General features: G+C 47.1%; 1 protein-coding gene across 3 annotated transcripts in view; it reads left to right on the plus strand.

Moving 5' to 3' along the window:
• Positions 1–11,831, plus strand: part of DRT111 (D111/G-patch domain-containing protein) — a 49,670-nt gene extending 37,839 nt beyond the window's left edge. The window contains exons 2-3 of one of the 3 annotated variants that reach the window (XM_086805438.1): positions 10,634–10,942; positions 11,278–11,831. In XM_086805438.1, coding sequence (XP_086661564.1) covers positions 10,634–10,936 — 303 coding nt within the window. In that variant the 3' untranslated portion in view covers positions 10,937–10,942; positions 11,278–11,831. Of the gene's footprint in view, positions 1–10,633; positions 11,160–11,277 lie in introns of those variants that run through there. The other 2 variants (XM_086805439.1, XM_086805437.1) reach the window with 2 other exon arrangements.
• The last annotated feature ends 1,990 nt before the right edge of the window (positions 11,832–13,821 follow it).

Consider the following 13,821-nt stretch of genomic DNA (forward strand, 5'->3'; position numbering starts at 1 on the left):
CGTCTCAAGAACCGAGCCCACCAATGCTCCGAGCCTGGAGAGGAGCGGAAGATACTCCCGGCGGAGACCAGGGAAACAAACTGTAATATGGAAGAGGCGCTCTCCCTGCTCCGCCGCTGCTGGGTCAAATCCATGCTGCCAAGGCCTGAAGAAAGCCCGAGCACCCCTGATATCCAGAGGACTCATGGCAAGGACCTTGGCAACGCTCTGGGCGGCCTCGAACTCGATCTGATAATGTCCCCGGCCCAAGAGCTGTACATCCAGGATCTTGCCCACATCTGCAAGAAGGCGGGCCTGAAGAAGATCCCTGATCTCCCCTCTGCTGGGGCGAGTGCCGACTATACGGTAGATGGTGGAGTGAGCCTGAAGGCGCTCCACCTCTGCGGTGAGGCTCGCTTCCTCTTCCGGCGAAAGAGAAAGCCTGATGGGGATGACCTCGGGGGCGGGCGAGGGGGCTGCAGAAGAGTCCCTCTGAGGCGAGGCGGGAGGAGTCTCCATCAGAGTCTGAAGCTCAAGCGAAGGCGAGGCGAAAGCGGAAAACCTGCAAGAAGCGGGCTGCACACCAAGAGGCGGAAGGACGGATGACGATGAGGAAAAAAAACAAAAACCCCTAAGGGGAGAAAAGCAGCACGACAGAGGAGGGAGGGGGGGGGCGAAAATCGGAGGAGAGGCCCAGAGGGGGGGGGGCGGCGACAACGCGAGAAGGAAGGGGGCGGGGCGCTGCTGAAGGGCGGCGGGCGTGAAGAAGCGAAGAGGCGGGAGGGGGGCAAACTGGCGGCAGCGGGGAGGGAGGGCGAACAGGCGGCAGCGGGGAGGGAGGGCGAAAAGGCGAAGAGGGGAGGGGGGCGAACTGGCGAAGAGGGGGGGAGGCGCAGCAGCGAGGAAGGAGGGAGGGGGCGCAGCGGCGAGCAGAGGGGACAAGCGGGGGGCGGAAGGAGAGAAGGGACGCGAGGAGGGGGGGGGGAGCGAAGGCGCGCAGAGCAGGGGGAGTCGGGAGCTTCAGCGAGCAGCGGATACTAGATCGCATCAAAATTATAAATACGCCCCAAAAGGATGAGGTCCTATTTACATCTTCACTTGATGCCCATTCACTTCTTACAGGTGGTCATGGTATGCACTCATGGATCATTGATTCAGGTGCCTCCTTTCATGTCACAGGTTGCAGAAACTTGTTTGTCAGGTATACTGCTGGCAATGAAGGAGTGGTTTATTTGGGTGATAACCATGCATGTAAGATTCTTGGCAGAGGTGATGTGAGGCTTGTGTTTTCAGATGGCTCACAGCTTATGCTCCATGATGTCAGGCATGTGCCTGAGATCAAGAAGAACCTGCTTTCTACTGGACAGCTTGATGATGCTGATTATGTTACCACATTTGGTAGTGGAAAGTGGAAAATTAGTAAGGGCTCACTGGTTGTTGCCAGAGGCTCTAAGGTGGACACTCTTTACTTTATGCATGCAGGTGTTTGTCACCATGCTAATGTAAATGCAACCGAGCTGCCGGAAATTTCTATGTGGCATAGCCGGTTGGGACACATGAGTGTCAAGGGAATGGAGCAATTGTCTCGTTTGGGTTACTTGCCTTCTCTAAAGTTTTCAAGTTTTCAGTTTTGTGAGCATTGTATATATGGTAGGCAACTACAGTGCCCCCACAAGAAAGCTCTTGGACAGAAAGATGCTCAGTTAGAGCTTGTGCATACAGATGTATGTGAGATGCCTCAGCTTTCTTTGGGAGGGGCAAAATATTTTGTGTCTTTTATAGATGATGCCACACGCAAGGTGTGGGTTTATCCTCTTCGTTTGAAGAGTGATACATTCTCAGTGTTTCAGAAGTTTGTTGCTCATGTTGAGAATCAAACTAGCAAAACACTGAAGGCTTTGCGTTCCGACAATGGTGGAGAGTACATGTCCAAACAGTTTCAGGACTTTTGTGATGCTAAAGGCATCAAGAGGGAGCTCTCTACTCCTTATGATCCTCCACAAAACGGGACAGCAGAGAGGATGAACAGGACCATACAGGAGAAGGTCCGTTCTATGTTGTCACATGCTGCATTACCTCATGGTTTTTGGGCTGAAGCTGTTATGACAGCCGTTCACCTTATAAATAGGTCACCTAACACGAGGCTTGGTGGGAAAGTGCCAGAGGAAGTATGGACAGGGAAGCCTCCGTTATACAAGCACTTGAGAGTGTTTGGTTGCGTTGCGTACGTGCACATACGCAGGGAAATGCGCACCAAACTTGATCCTAAGTCTCACAAATGCATATTCCTAGGATATGGTGACAGAGGTGAAATGGGGTATAGACTTTGGGATCCCATGAGTAGAAAGATCATACGCAGCAATGATGTCATTTTTGATGAAACATGCATGTATAAGGAGCCTGCAAGGCAACAGGAGCCTGGCAGAGTCATCTTTGAAGATGATGGACATCATGGACAACAACAAAGGGCTGTAAATCAGCCATTACAGCAGGAAAACCAGCCCTTAAATGGTGCTGAAAATGGTCCAAATGGACAGCCAGAGATGGCAGAAGATATCCCTATGGATATACCACAGTTAGAGGATATACCGGGCATGATTTTTCAGCCTTATGGCATGGAACAGGAGCCACCAATGGGTGATATGCAGGCTGGACAGCAACCTGCAAATGATGGTCATTGGGTACGGAGGTCCACAAGACCCTCCAGAGCCCCTGATAGGTTTGTTCCAGGGCTGTAAATCAGCCATTACAGCAGGAAAACCAGCCCTTAAATGGTGCTGAAAATGGTCCAAATGGACAGCCAGAGATGGCAGAAGATATCCCTATGGATATACCACAGTTAGAGGATATACCGGGCATGATTTTTCAGCCTTATGGCATGGAACAGGAGCCACCAATGGGTGATATGCAGGCTGGATAGCAACCTGCAAATGATGGTCATTGGGTACGGAGGTCCACAAGACCCTCCAGAGCCCCTGACAGGTTTGTTCCAGGGGTTGACTACTTGATGCTCACTGACTGTGGGGAGCCCTCATGTTATAAGGAGGCTTTACAGAGGGCAGACAAGGCTCTATGGGAGCGTGCCATGAAGTCAGAGATGGATTCTCTGCATAAAAATGAAACATGGAAGTTGGTGCATTTGCCTGCAGGCAAGAAAGTTTTGCCATGCAAGTGGGTATACAGGCTCAAAGTTGCACCAGATGCAAAGCCAAGATACAAAGCCAGGTTAGTGGCTAAGGGCTTCAAGCAGGAATATGGTGTGGACTTTGATGAGATCTTCTCTCCAGTGGTCAAAATGACCACACTTAGAGTTGTGTTGGCTTTGGTTGCGCATGATGATCTGGACTTGATTCAGATGGATGTGAAGACTGCTTTTCTTCACGGTGATCTCCATGAGGAGATATATATGCAGCAGCCAGAGGGTTATGCAGTGAGTGGAAAGGAGAAGCTTGTATGCAAGCTGAAAAAGAGTCTTTATGGGCTCAAACAGGCACCAAGGGAATGGTATCATAAATTTGATACATTCATGAAATCTCAGAAATTCAGGAGAAGTGACATAGATCACTGCTTGTACACCAAAAAAGCTTTGGATGGCAGTCTATTGATCCTCATCTTGTATGTTGATGATATGTTGATTGCCGGGAAATCTCGTAAAGAGATGGATGCATTGAAAAAGAGGCTGCATGAAACCTTTGATATGAAGGATTTGGGTGATGCAAATCACATCTTGGGTATGCGGATACTTCGGGACAGGAATCAGCATGTGTTGTATTTGTCTCAGAAGGAATACATTGGCAAAGTCTTGCAGAGGTTCAATATGGACGGGGGGAAGAAAGCTAGTACTCCTTTGCCTCCATATGTGAAACTCAGTGCTATGGACAGCCCACAGTCAGATAGAGACAGGGCTGATATGGCCAAGATTCCGTATGCTTCAACTTGTGGCAGTCTCATGTATGCCATGGTTGCTACTAGGCCGGACATTGCATTTGCAGTGGGAGTGGTTTCTAGATACATGGCCAACCTTGGCAAGAAGCATTGGGAAGCAGTGAAAGGTGTCATGAGATACCTGAAGGGCACACAGGATATGTGCATTTGTTTTGGCAAACAGGATGCATTAGTGCATGGTTACACGGATTCGGATTATGCCGGTCATCCAGATAACCGGAAGTCTACTACCGGTTATGTATTTACATTCACAGGAGGTGCTGTGTCATGGATATCCAGGATGCAGAAGTGCACTGCCTTATCTACTACAGAGGCCGAGTATATTGCAGCCACAGAGGCTTGCAAGGAGGCATTATGGCTATCTCGGTTAGTGGTTGATTTGGGCTATACAGGGGATATTCCATTGTTGCATTGTGACAGTCAGAGTGCCATCCAGTTGGCAAAGAACCCTGTCTTTCATGCAAAGACGAAGCATGTGGATGTGAAGTATCACTTCATCAGAGAGGTGATAGAGAACAAGCAAATTCAGCTTGTTAAGATTCATACGGATGACAACCCGGCTGATCTGTTGACAAAGAGTTTGCCTCCGGAGCGGTTTGCTCATTGCAGACACTTGATGGGCATTGGATGAGGCCATTTTCAGCCTTGATATGGCCTTGTATATTATCATGTACATGCTGATTTTTTCTTTTCCTTTACTTAAGGGCACTTTGCCTTTAAGTGGGAGGTTGTTGGGGTAAAGGCGTTATGCCCACCCTTATAGTGTGTACAAGCCCATAAGTTATAGTACATAGTACACTTAGTACTTTTAATGTACTAAGTGCACTATGTGTACTAGTGCAATATACATGTGTGATAGGGGAGTCACACACTCTCACTTGGTGAGTTGACTTATCCCCACAACTCTCTCTCTCTCTCTCTCCCTTGTGCTTCTCTGTGTATGTCTCCCACACAAGTGAAACCCTAACTGTTTTCTCCCTATCATACAGTGAATGTTCCTCTTCCTCTTACTCTGTGTGAGGATTCAGGATTGTGGTCAGGTGTGTCCGTGACCGTGCCTGAGGCACAGTGGTACTTCCAGGGATTGAAGGATTGGGATTTGGATTTGGTTGGGCCTGTGGAGTCCCGACATCAGTTTTCAGAGGGGGCAGTTGAGTTCTTACATCTGGCGATGCCGACCTTCGAGGAGGGTGCTATTATACAGTATTTGGCTACTCTTGGTATAGAGTTGGAGCAGATGGACTCTATTTCTTTTGAGGGTATTATCTTCTTGGAGCTACAGGCTTCTAGGGATTCCTGTGACACTGTGTTTATATTTGGGTTTGGCACCGATATTTGGAGTAGCACGATGCAACCTTCATGGTTGATTTCTTGTAGAAGAACACTGTACCTCGCAGCTTGTTCTGTTACTTTTGTAGTTGAGTTGCTGTGGAGATTGCTTGTGGAGCTTTCTTGGTACCTATTGTTGTTGCTTTCTTTTGTCTTTGATAATCTGGAAGGTCATGATGGAGTCGGTGCTGGAGTCATATGACCTTGCTGATTTTATCATCGTTGGGGTTCCACGGCCGGAACCTGAGGAAGGGGAGTTACTGTCGACGAGGAAGGACCGAGAGGCACAGGCACACATGTGGGATCGTGTCAACGCCAGGGTCCGGTCGTTTATTTTCCTCAATTGCACACCACAAGTGATCTGAAGCACATGACGCTGGCGAGAGGCATATGTGAGCACTTGGCTTCTTTGTATAACAGGGTATCTTCCATGAAACGGATCTCCTTGGAAGTGCAAATGCGGGTTATGAACCCTGCAAAGTCTTCGACGATGCGGGAACACATTAACAAGCTGCAGGCCCTTCAGTAGGAAGTCCTACAAGCCGGGAAAGAGATATCATCTGAAGACATGGCCATCACTTTGTTTTCCCACTTGCCGGCTCAGTATTCTGCTTTCTATTCCTCGTTGATTACGAGTGGCAGGCTCAGCACCATAACCTGGGAGGAGCTTGTGCCAATGGTCTTGGACCAGGAGGAACGTTTCACGAATCCTCTTCACAGCGGAGGTTCAGAGGCCTTAACTGGCCAACGGTCGAAAGGCCGGAATAACAACAAGGGCAAAGGGAAGGCTTCACCAGAGAAGTCTTCTGAGAAGAAGCCTGATTCAGAATGAGAGAAAATGAAGGCCGAAAGATCTTGTAATGATTGTGACGAGAAAGGCCACTACTGGAGGAAGTGCCCTAAGCGGACAGGGAAGAGTGCTGATTCCTCCCCTCAGTTGCAAAGACCCCGGCATTTGTGCACTTAGAGATGGTGGACTCCGATGCTTCATCATCTTCGAGCGAGGAGGCAGTTGGCTTCACCGCGAAGGATACCCGGGAATGGATTCTCGACAGTGGTGCTTCCAGGCACTGACTCCATCCCGTGACTTCTTTCTGGATCTGAAACGGCAATTAGGTCGCATCTTTATTGGAGATAACTCCACTATTCCGATACATAGTGAGGGCCGGATGGAGATTATTCCCGACGGCAAGGGGGGCAAGCATGCTTCCCGTGTTCTTTATGTCCGTGCTCTGGGTTTTCATCTTCTGTCAGTGCATGAGGTATGCAAGACTGGCTTTCGGGTGGAATTTGAGGAGCATTCAGTTGCTCTAAGGGACCGTGAGACTGGCCAAGTTGTTTGGGAAGGCGGTGTGGAGAATGGCATCTACAAGCTCTCTGCACTCTCCTCATTGACAGGTTCTCAGGTCGAAGATTTGTGGCACTTTCGTTTTGGCCACTTAAATGTGGATGCTTTGAGGCGCGCCTTCCGGGATCAGATGGTGGTTGGCTTGTCAGATGTTGGTAGTAGGCAAGGACGTTGCAGTTCTTGCATACGTGGTAAGCAGCACAGGGAATCCTTTTTGAAGCAGGCTTCCAGGCAGGCTTCGAAACCATTGGAGTTGATTCACACTGACCTGTGTGGACCTCAACAGATACCATCTTTGGGAGGATCTCTCTATTTTATGTTGCTTGTTGATGATTATACCAGATTCACGTGGGTCTACTTTCTTTCCCAGAAGGACCAGGCTCTTGCTCGGTTCAAGGATTGGCACGTGATGGTGGAGAAAGAGTCTGGATATCAGGTTAAGACTCTCAGGGCTGATAAAGAAGGTGAATTCTCCTCGACTGTATTTTTTAGATTTTGTGCAGATCATGGCATCAAAAGGGAACTGGCCAATACTGGATCACCTTCGGAGAATGGAGTTGTTGAACACAAGAACAGGACTGTGGTGGAGATGGCGAGGGAGGACCATGCTGTTGCATCGTGATCTTCCTCGTCCACTTTGGGGTGAGGCTGTGGCAACAGCTGTCCATACCATCAACCGCTCTCCGACGACTTCAGTACCCCATATGACTCCATTTGAGGCATACTTTGGCAGGAAACCCGATGTCTCGCACTTCGGTGTCTTTGGGAGTGATGCGTATGTACATATTCCGAAGAAGCAGAGGGGGAAGCTTGACTCCAAGTCCCGCAAGCTGGTATTTGTGGGGTATAACTCTCTTTCCAAGGGATACAGGTTGTATGATCCAAAGAGGAACGAGATTGTTGTCAGCCGGGATGTGGTCTTTGACGAGCATGTTCCAGCATCCACTGTCGAGGAGCCGCCACTTCTTGGAGATCCAGAGGAGTCTGATGATGATTCCCAGACTATCATTCCAGTTGATCCACCTCAGTCATCACAGGAGGTTGAGCCCGCAGTTGGAGTAGAGCCCCCGCGACCACAGGAGGCTCCACGATCTGTTGGAGTACCCAGGTGGTTGTTAGACACCCTTCTGGAGTCAGGTGTCACGGAGCTACCCTCCGAGTGGACCACAGAGGACGGCCCTCGAAGATCACATAGAGTCCGAGATAAAAGCAACACGGCGGAGCTTCTTCAGGTGAACTATGCTTTGATGTCTCGTATCATGCGGGATAAAGAGCCTACTTCCGTAAAGGAAGCCCTTTCACAGGATACTTGGAGGAAAGCCATGCAGGTGGAACTTGATGCCATCGAGAAGAACCACACTTGGGAGTTGGTACCGAGGCCGTCGAAGCGGTCAGTCATTGGTGTCAAATGGGTCTTTAAGACCAAATATGTGTCTGATGGGTCGGTGGACAAACACAAAGCCAGGCTTGTGGCTAAAGGTTATGCTCAGCGGCCAGGCATCGACTACGAGGATACCTTTGCACCGACATCGCGGATGTCCACGATTCGGACCGTTCTTGCCCTTGCTTCTTCTCAGAGGTGGCCCGTGTATCAAATGGATGTAAAATCTGCGTTCCTTAATGGTGACCTGCAAGAGGAGGTGTACGTTGAGCAGCCTCCAGGCTTTATTGTTCCAAGATCGGAAGGTATGGTTTACAGGTTACGTAAGGCCTTGTATGGTCTTAAGCAGGCTCCCAGGGCTTGGAATCAGAAGATCGATTCCTTCTTTATTCGGACTGGATTTCGGAGATCGGTTGCAGATCGAAGCACATTGGAGTGACGAAGGCTGCCTTATCAAAGGAGTTTGAGATGACCGACTTAGGCTTACTCCACTTCTTTTTGGGATTGCAGACCCAGAGGGGGTTTTTCGTCTCTCAGCAGCGGTATGTTCATGAGTTGCTTGACGCCTTTGGGATGGAGAACTGCAAGCCTATTACTTCCCCAATGGACCTGAACACAAAGTTAACCGTTACAGATCCTTGTGAGCCAATTGATGCCTCGCAGTACCGGAAGTTGGTTGGTTTATTGATCTGTTTGCTGAACACCAGATTGGACTTGAGCTTCTCCGTGGGGCTGTTGAGCTCTTTTATGCAGACGCCATTGAAGTCTCATTGGGACGCAGGATTGCGGATCTTGCGGTATCTGCAGAGTACGAAGGATCTGGGACTCTTTTACACAGGAGGGAATGGAGTCAAGCTCCAAGGTTGGAGTGACTCAGATTGGGGAGGAGATCCACACACGAGGAGATCTACTTCAGGATACAGTTTTACCCTCGGCTCAGGAGCAGTTTCTTGGAGCAGCAAGGGGCAGCCAACTATTGCCCTTTCTTCGACAGAGGCAGAGTATCGGGCTGCTTGTGGTGCTGCTTGTGAGGTTGTATGGCTGTGGAGGCTGCTAGGCGAGAGGGAGCCCACAGTCATCCAGTGCGATAACCAGAGTTGTATAGCTATTGCTCGGAACCCGGTTTTCCATGCCCGGACCAAGCATATAGAGATACAGTATCACTGTGTATGTGAGAAGATCTTGGCTGGTGACATCTTGCTACTTTATTGTTCAACGGAGGACAATGCGGCGGACCTCTTCACGAAGTCTCTACCTCGGCTACGCTCAAGCGGCACTCCAGCTCCCTTGGATTGGTTTCACAGCCAGGAGCTGAGAGGGGGTGTTAGAAGTCATCTCCTGTCTATATTTATACACCAGGGCCTCTGTTGTGGGTGTGCCCACCCTGTATAAGGTGTTTTATCATTTTTCCACACTCCCCGTATTTTTCCCTATTTTTTCTCATTTTTTCTAGTGGTGGAGAGGGTTGCCAGAGGGTGGCAGGAGCACTCCAGAGCTGGCCGACTGTCCCAACAGCAGTCCTGTGGCTGGCCGATTGCACACAGGTGATGCGTGGGCTTCAGGGCTGCTGGCCGACTGCACACAGATGAGTCGTGGGCATTTTTCTGCTGGCCAATTGCATTTATGCAGTCGTGGGCACTTTTTATGCTGGCCGACTGCTCTCCCAGGGGCATATATATAGGCCCCTGGGCCTATATATATGCCCCTGGGAGAGCAGTCGGCCAGCATAAAAAGTGCCCACGACTGCAGGGGCCTATATATATGCCCCTGGGAGAGCAGTCGGCCAGCATAAAAAGTGCCCACGACTGCATAAATGCAGTTGGCCAGCAGAAAAATGCCCACGACTCATCTGTGTGCAGTCGGCCAGCAGCCCTGAAGCCCACGCATCACGTGTGTGCAGTCGGCCAGCCACAGGACTGCTGTTGGGACAGTCGGCCAGCTCTGGAGTGCTCCTGCCACCCTCTGGCAACCCTCCCCACCACTAGAAAAAATGGGAAAAAATAGGGAAAAATACGGGGAGTGTGGAAAAATGATAAAACACCTTATACAGAGCGGGCACACCCACAACAGAGGCCCTGGTGTATAAATATAGACAGGAGATGACTTCTAACAGAGGAGTGACACTAGACAGAGCCACCAAGCTTTGCAGAGGTTGACGACCTCAACCCAAATGCCCCCACCCATACTTGCGCCACCATAGGAGGATCATGGCCATCATCTTGCACCATCGCAAGACTTCCTCACGCTGGCTCAGCTTTACCAATCTGAGGGATATCTTAGGATGATACGTGAGCCTTATGCTCTTTGTACATGGATCAGCTCTAGCATCTCAGCTTTATCATTTTAACTATGTCATTTTCTTTCATTTTAGTCCCACGATGATGTATTCTATGGACATTATGTAATCTTTTTGGTCTCAAAGGTCATTTTGGCCTATTGTAGACTTTAATATGACTCTCTCTCTCTCTCTACACACGATGGATGGCTTCCATCCACCTTAGCTTAGTTTGTCTGTACATACACCATCCAAATTAACAATTGTAGGGAATTTATACATGCCTGTACATGCTTTATGATTGTCAGGATCTCTTATGGTGATAAAAAGTTATGAGTACATCACATGAAACTTAAGAAACCACTATGATGTGCAGGTTGGTCCTGGAGAAGTTGACGATGAGTTGGAGGATGAAGTTGCATCAGAATGTGCCAAATATGGTATCGTAACACGGGTGCTTATTTTTGAGATCACAGAACCAGACTTCCCTGCTACTGAAGCTGTACGCATCTTTGTCCAGTTTGAGCGTGCTGAACAAGCAACGAAAGCTTTGGTGGATTTGGATGGGCGTTTTTTTGGCGGAAGGGTTGTCCATGCCGGTTTCTATGATGAAGAGAGGTTCAATGTTAATGAGCTAGCTCCTCTTCCAGGAGAGATACCGGCATTGCAAACCTCTTGATTCAAGGTACTTTGGTGTGCTTACTTGGTCAACAGTTATGTTGGTGAGAATCGTATAGAGATGTGAAATGGGTAAATATCAAGCTCATAGGTAGCAGCAATAGTTAGTTTGCTGTTCCCTTGTTATTTGTTGAACTGTTGTATGCCTTTGCCCATACTCATACACATGCGTATGCACATTATCTGGTTTTCACTGCAAGTGTTCAACAGGGAAGCTTGGACTATTCTTTCTCCATGTTTGATTACAACATGCTTCTGTACAAAGTTGCATGTATGTGTGTATTTAGGGCATGAATGTATGATGTATGGTATACAAGGGGGTTTTCACATAACATGCCACAGGTTATTCTTAGTCAATGATGCGACCGGTCATTTGCAATGGATGGCATAGCTTCCAAATGGTGAGTTGCACATTGACGTTGAGCTTCATTTCATCTCTATGCAGGCTAGGCTACCATGTGACAACATTAGGATCTTGTATTTATCATAGGGTACATGGTGGTAGTGTTTTTTGGCAGTCAGCAATAGTTCAGACTCACCTCTTCTATGTGCATTATGTTGGGAGGTCATGTGAGGCCAGTTGAGACTTAGTGGAGGATGGTGCATAAGGTGAAAGTGAAGTTGCAAGGAATGATTTAGGGACCCAAGATAGTTATTCTGTAGAAGGCATACTTCACCTACGAGGGATTCAAAAAATGTTTTTGAATAATTTCTCATGGGGTAATTTCTCCAGGCATACAGTGGACGCATCTCAAGTCAATATTAGAAAAAAATGTTTTCATTCTTTTGTAGCCATGGGCAAGATGAATGCTTTGATAATGATGATGAGAAATTGTACATACTAGACAAGGTGGCGATACTCAAGCCCCTTTTGAAGTTGAGCAACTTTATGGAAAGGCTTAAACAGAGTAAAAACGTTGATGACAGCATGTCTGAAGGTTGTTTATGTCCATCTAAAAATTGCATCTTTGCTTCATGCAAGGTCGGAATGAAGACACTGTTTTAACATAGGTTATCTATAACAATCTAGGAACATTGATGGCATTTATACCATTATAAGGTTTATGCAAGTAGCACGCTTATGGATATCTACAACGATCTAGGAACATTGATGGCATTTGTACCATTATAAGGTTTATGCACGTAGCACGCTTATGGATATCTACAACGATCTAGGAACATTGATGGCATTTGTACCATTATAAGGTTTATGCATGCTTATAAAGGTCATGAATGTATACTCTTAGGTCCGGTAGTCACTCCATCGAGGTTGTATATCATAGGAGATGCTGTGGATAGAAACACAACTTGCTACTTCAGTAGCTGAAATGAGTGAAAAGAAGTGCCAAGTAATTTATGCCAAGTAATTTATTTTTGTACATTCACTCTGATACCTTTGGTAGGGAATAGCATGGATGACTAGCAAGGTTATTTGAGGAAGCATTATATCAACCCATTCTTCATTACTGGATCTAAATCATAAAACGAGGGTGCTTGTAGGCATGCATTCGTGAAGTAAACATGTGACTACATTTGTTGTCTATTATTGTGATAGAGGGCATCTTTTGCAAGCTATTGGATACATACAATAATTCTAAGCTTGCAAAACCTATTGGAGATGCAAGGATTCTAAATGTGAACTATTGGAGATATCAATATTTTTAGAGAAGCTATATCAAGTTAATAAAAAGTATTCAAAAGATGGCTGAAAATGCAAGGTGGTTTTTGGTGTATATACTCTAAACTAGATCCGTGTCTTCAAACTTGTACTCACATAGTTTCCTAGTTTTTACCCCTTTTTTTTTCAATGTGTTGATCTGAGCCACACACGGGTGTTTCGTCTCTACACTATTTCTTGCCTTGGCCACAACAATCACCCACATGTCACTCTTTTGGCCATCTCATTTTACCACGTGTAAGAAGGGAGAGTTAAAGAGTGAAGGACAAGTTTTATTCCTATTTCATATTCAAATTTTAGTGTAAAGAGGGGATAGTGTTGTTGGGAGGCAACTTCTGTGATGAAAATCTCTCTCTCTATCATTGTTTAAAAATAGAACGTTCCATCATTATATGTAAGGTGCATCTATTTGAGGGTGAGCACATCTCACCACACACCACCATCATCGATGAAAAAAAAGTAAAAGCAATAATCATTTCTATTTTTGAAAAATATTTCTTAACAAAATTCTACATATACACACACACATGTATCTACACACGAACACACAAATGCACTCTTGTGCGCATACGCACGTTCTCTTGCACGCTCATACACAGATGCCCATAGATATGCGCAAGCATACACACATAGGTGTACGCAAGCATAAATATTTTTTCTTAACAAAAATTCTACATGCACATACACACGTGTATCCACACGCACACATACTCTCGCATACGTTGCACACACGCACGTACTCTTGCACACACATACACATATACCCATAGATACATGCAAGCATACATATGTTTTCTTAACAAAAATTCTACATGCACACACATGTATCCACGCACGCACACACACACACATGCACATACTCTCCTGTGTGCACACACTCGCATACTCATGTACACTCAATACACATATGTAGACACATGCAAGCATACACACACATAGTCGTACACGTGCATATACACGCACACACAACTGTACATGCACACAATCACACACTCACATGCGTGTACATAGAATTGACACACACCCAATCACATGCACATATACCCACACGTGCACATGATGCACATACACTCTATGTGCGCACGTGCATGCAAGTATGTGTGCCTTTGTGTTAATAGGGTGTGCATGCACACGTCTGTGAGTACAACCTCATCTATTACAGCCTTAAATAAGGCGACTGACATTACCCTCACGCTAAGACTATGTGT

The sequence above is a fragment of the Cibotium barometz genome, chromosome 11, assembly GCF_041138505.1.
Source record: "Cibotium barometz isolate CiBa-2024 chromosome 11, ASM4113850v1, whole genome shotgun sequence".
Taxonomy (NCBI): domain Eukaryota; kingdom Viridiplantae; phylum Streptophyta; class Polypodiopsida; order Cyatheales; family Cibotiaceae; genus Cibotium; species Cibotium barometz.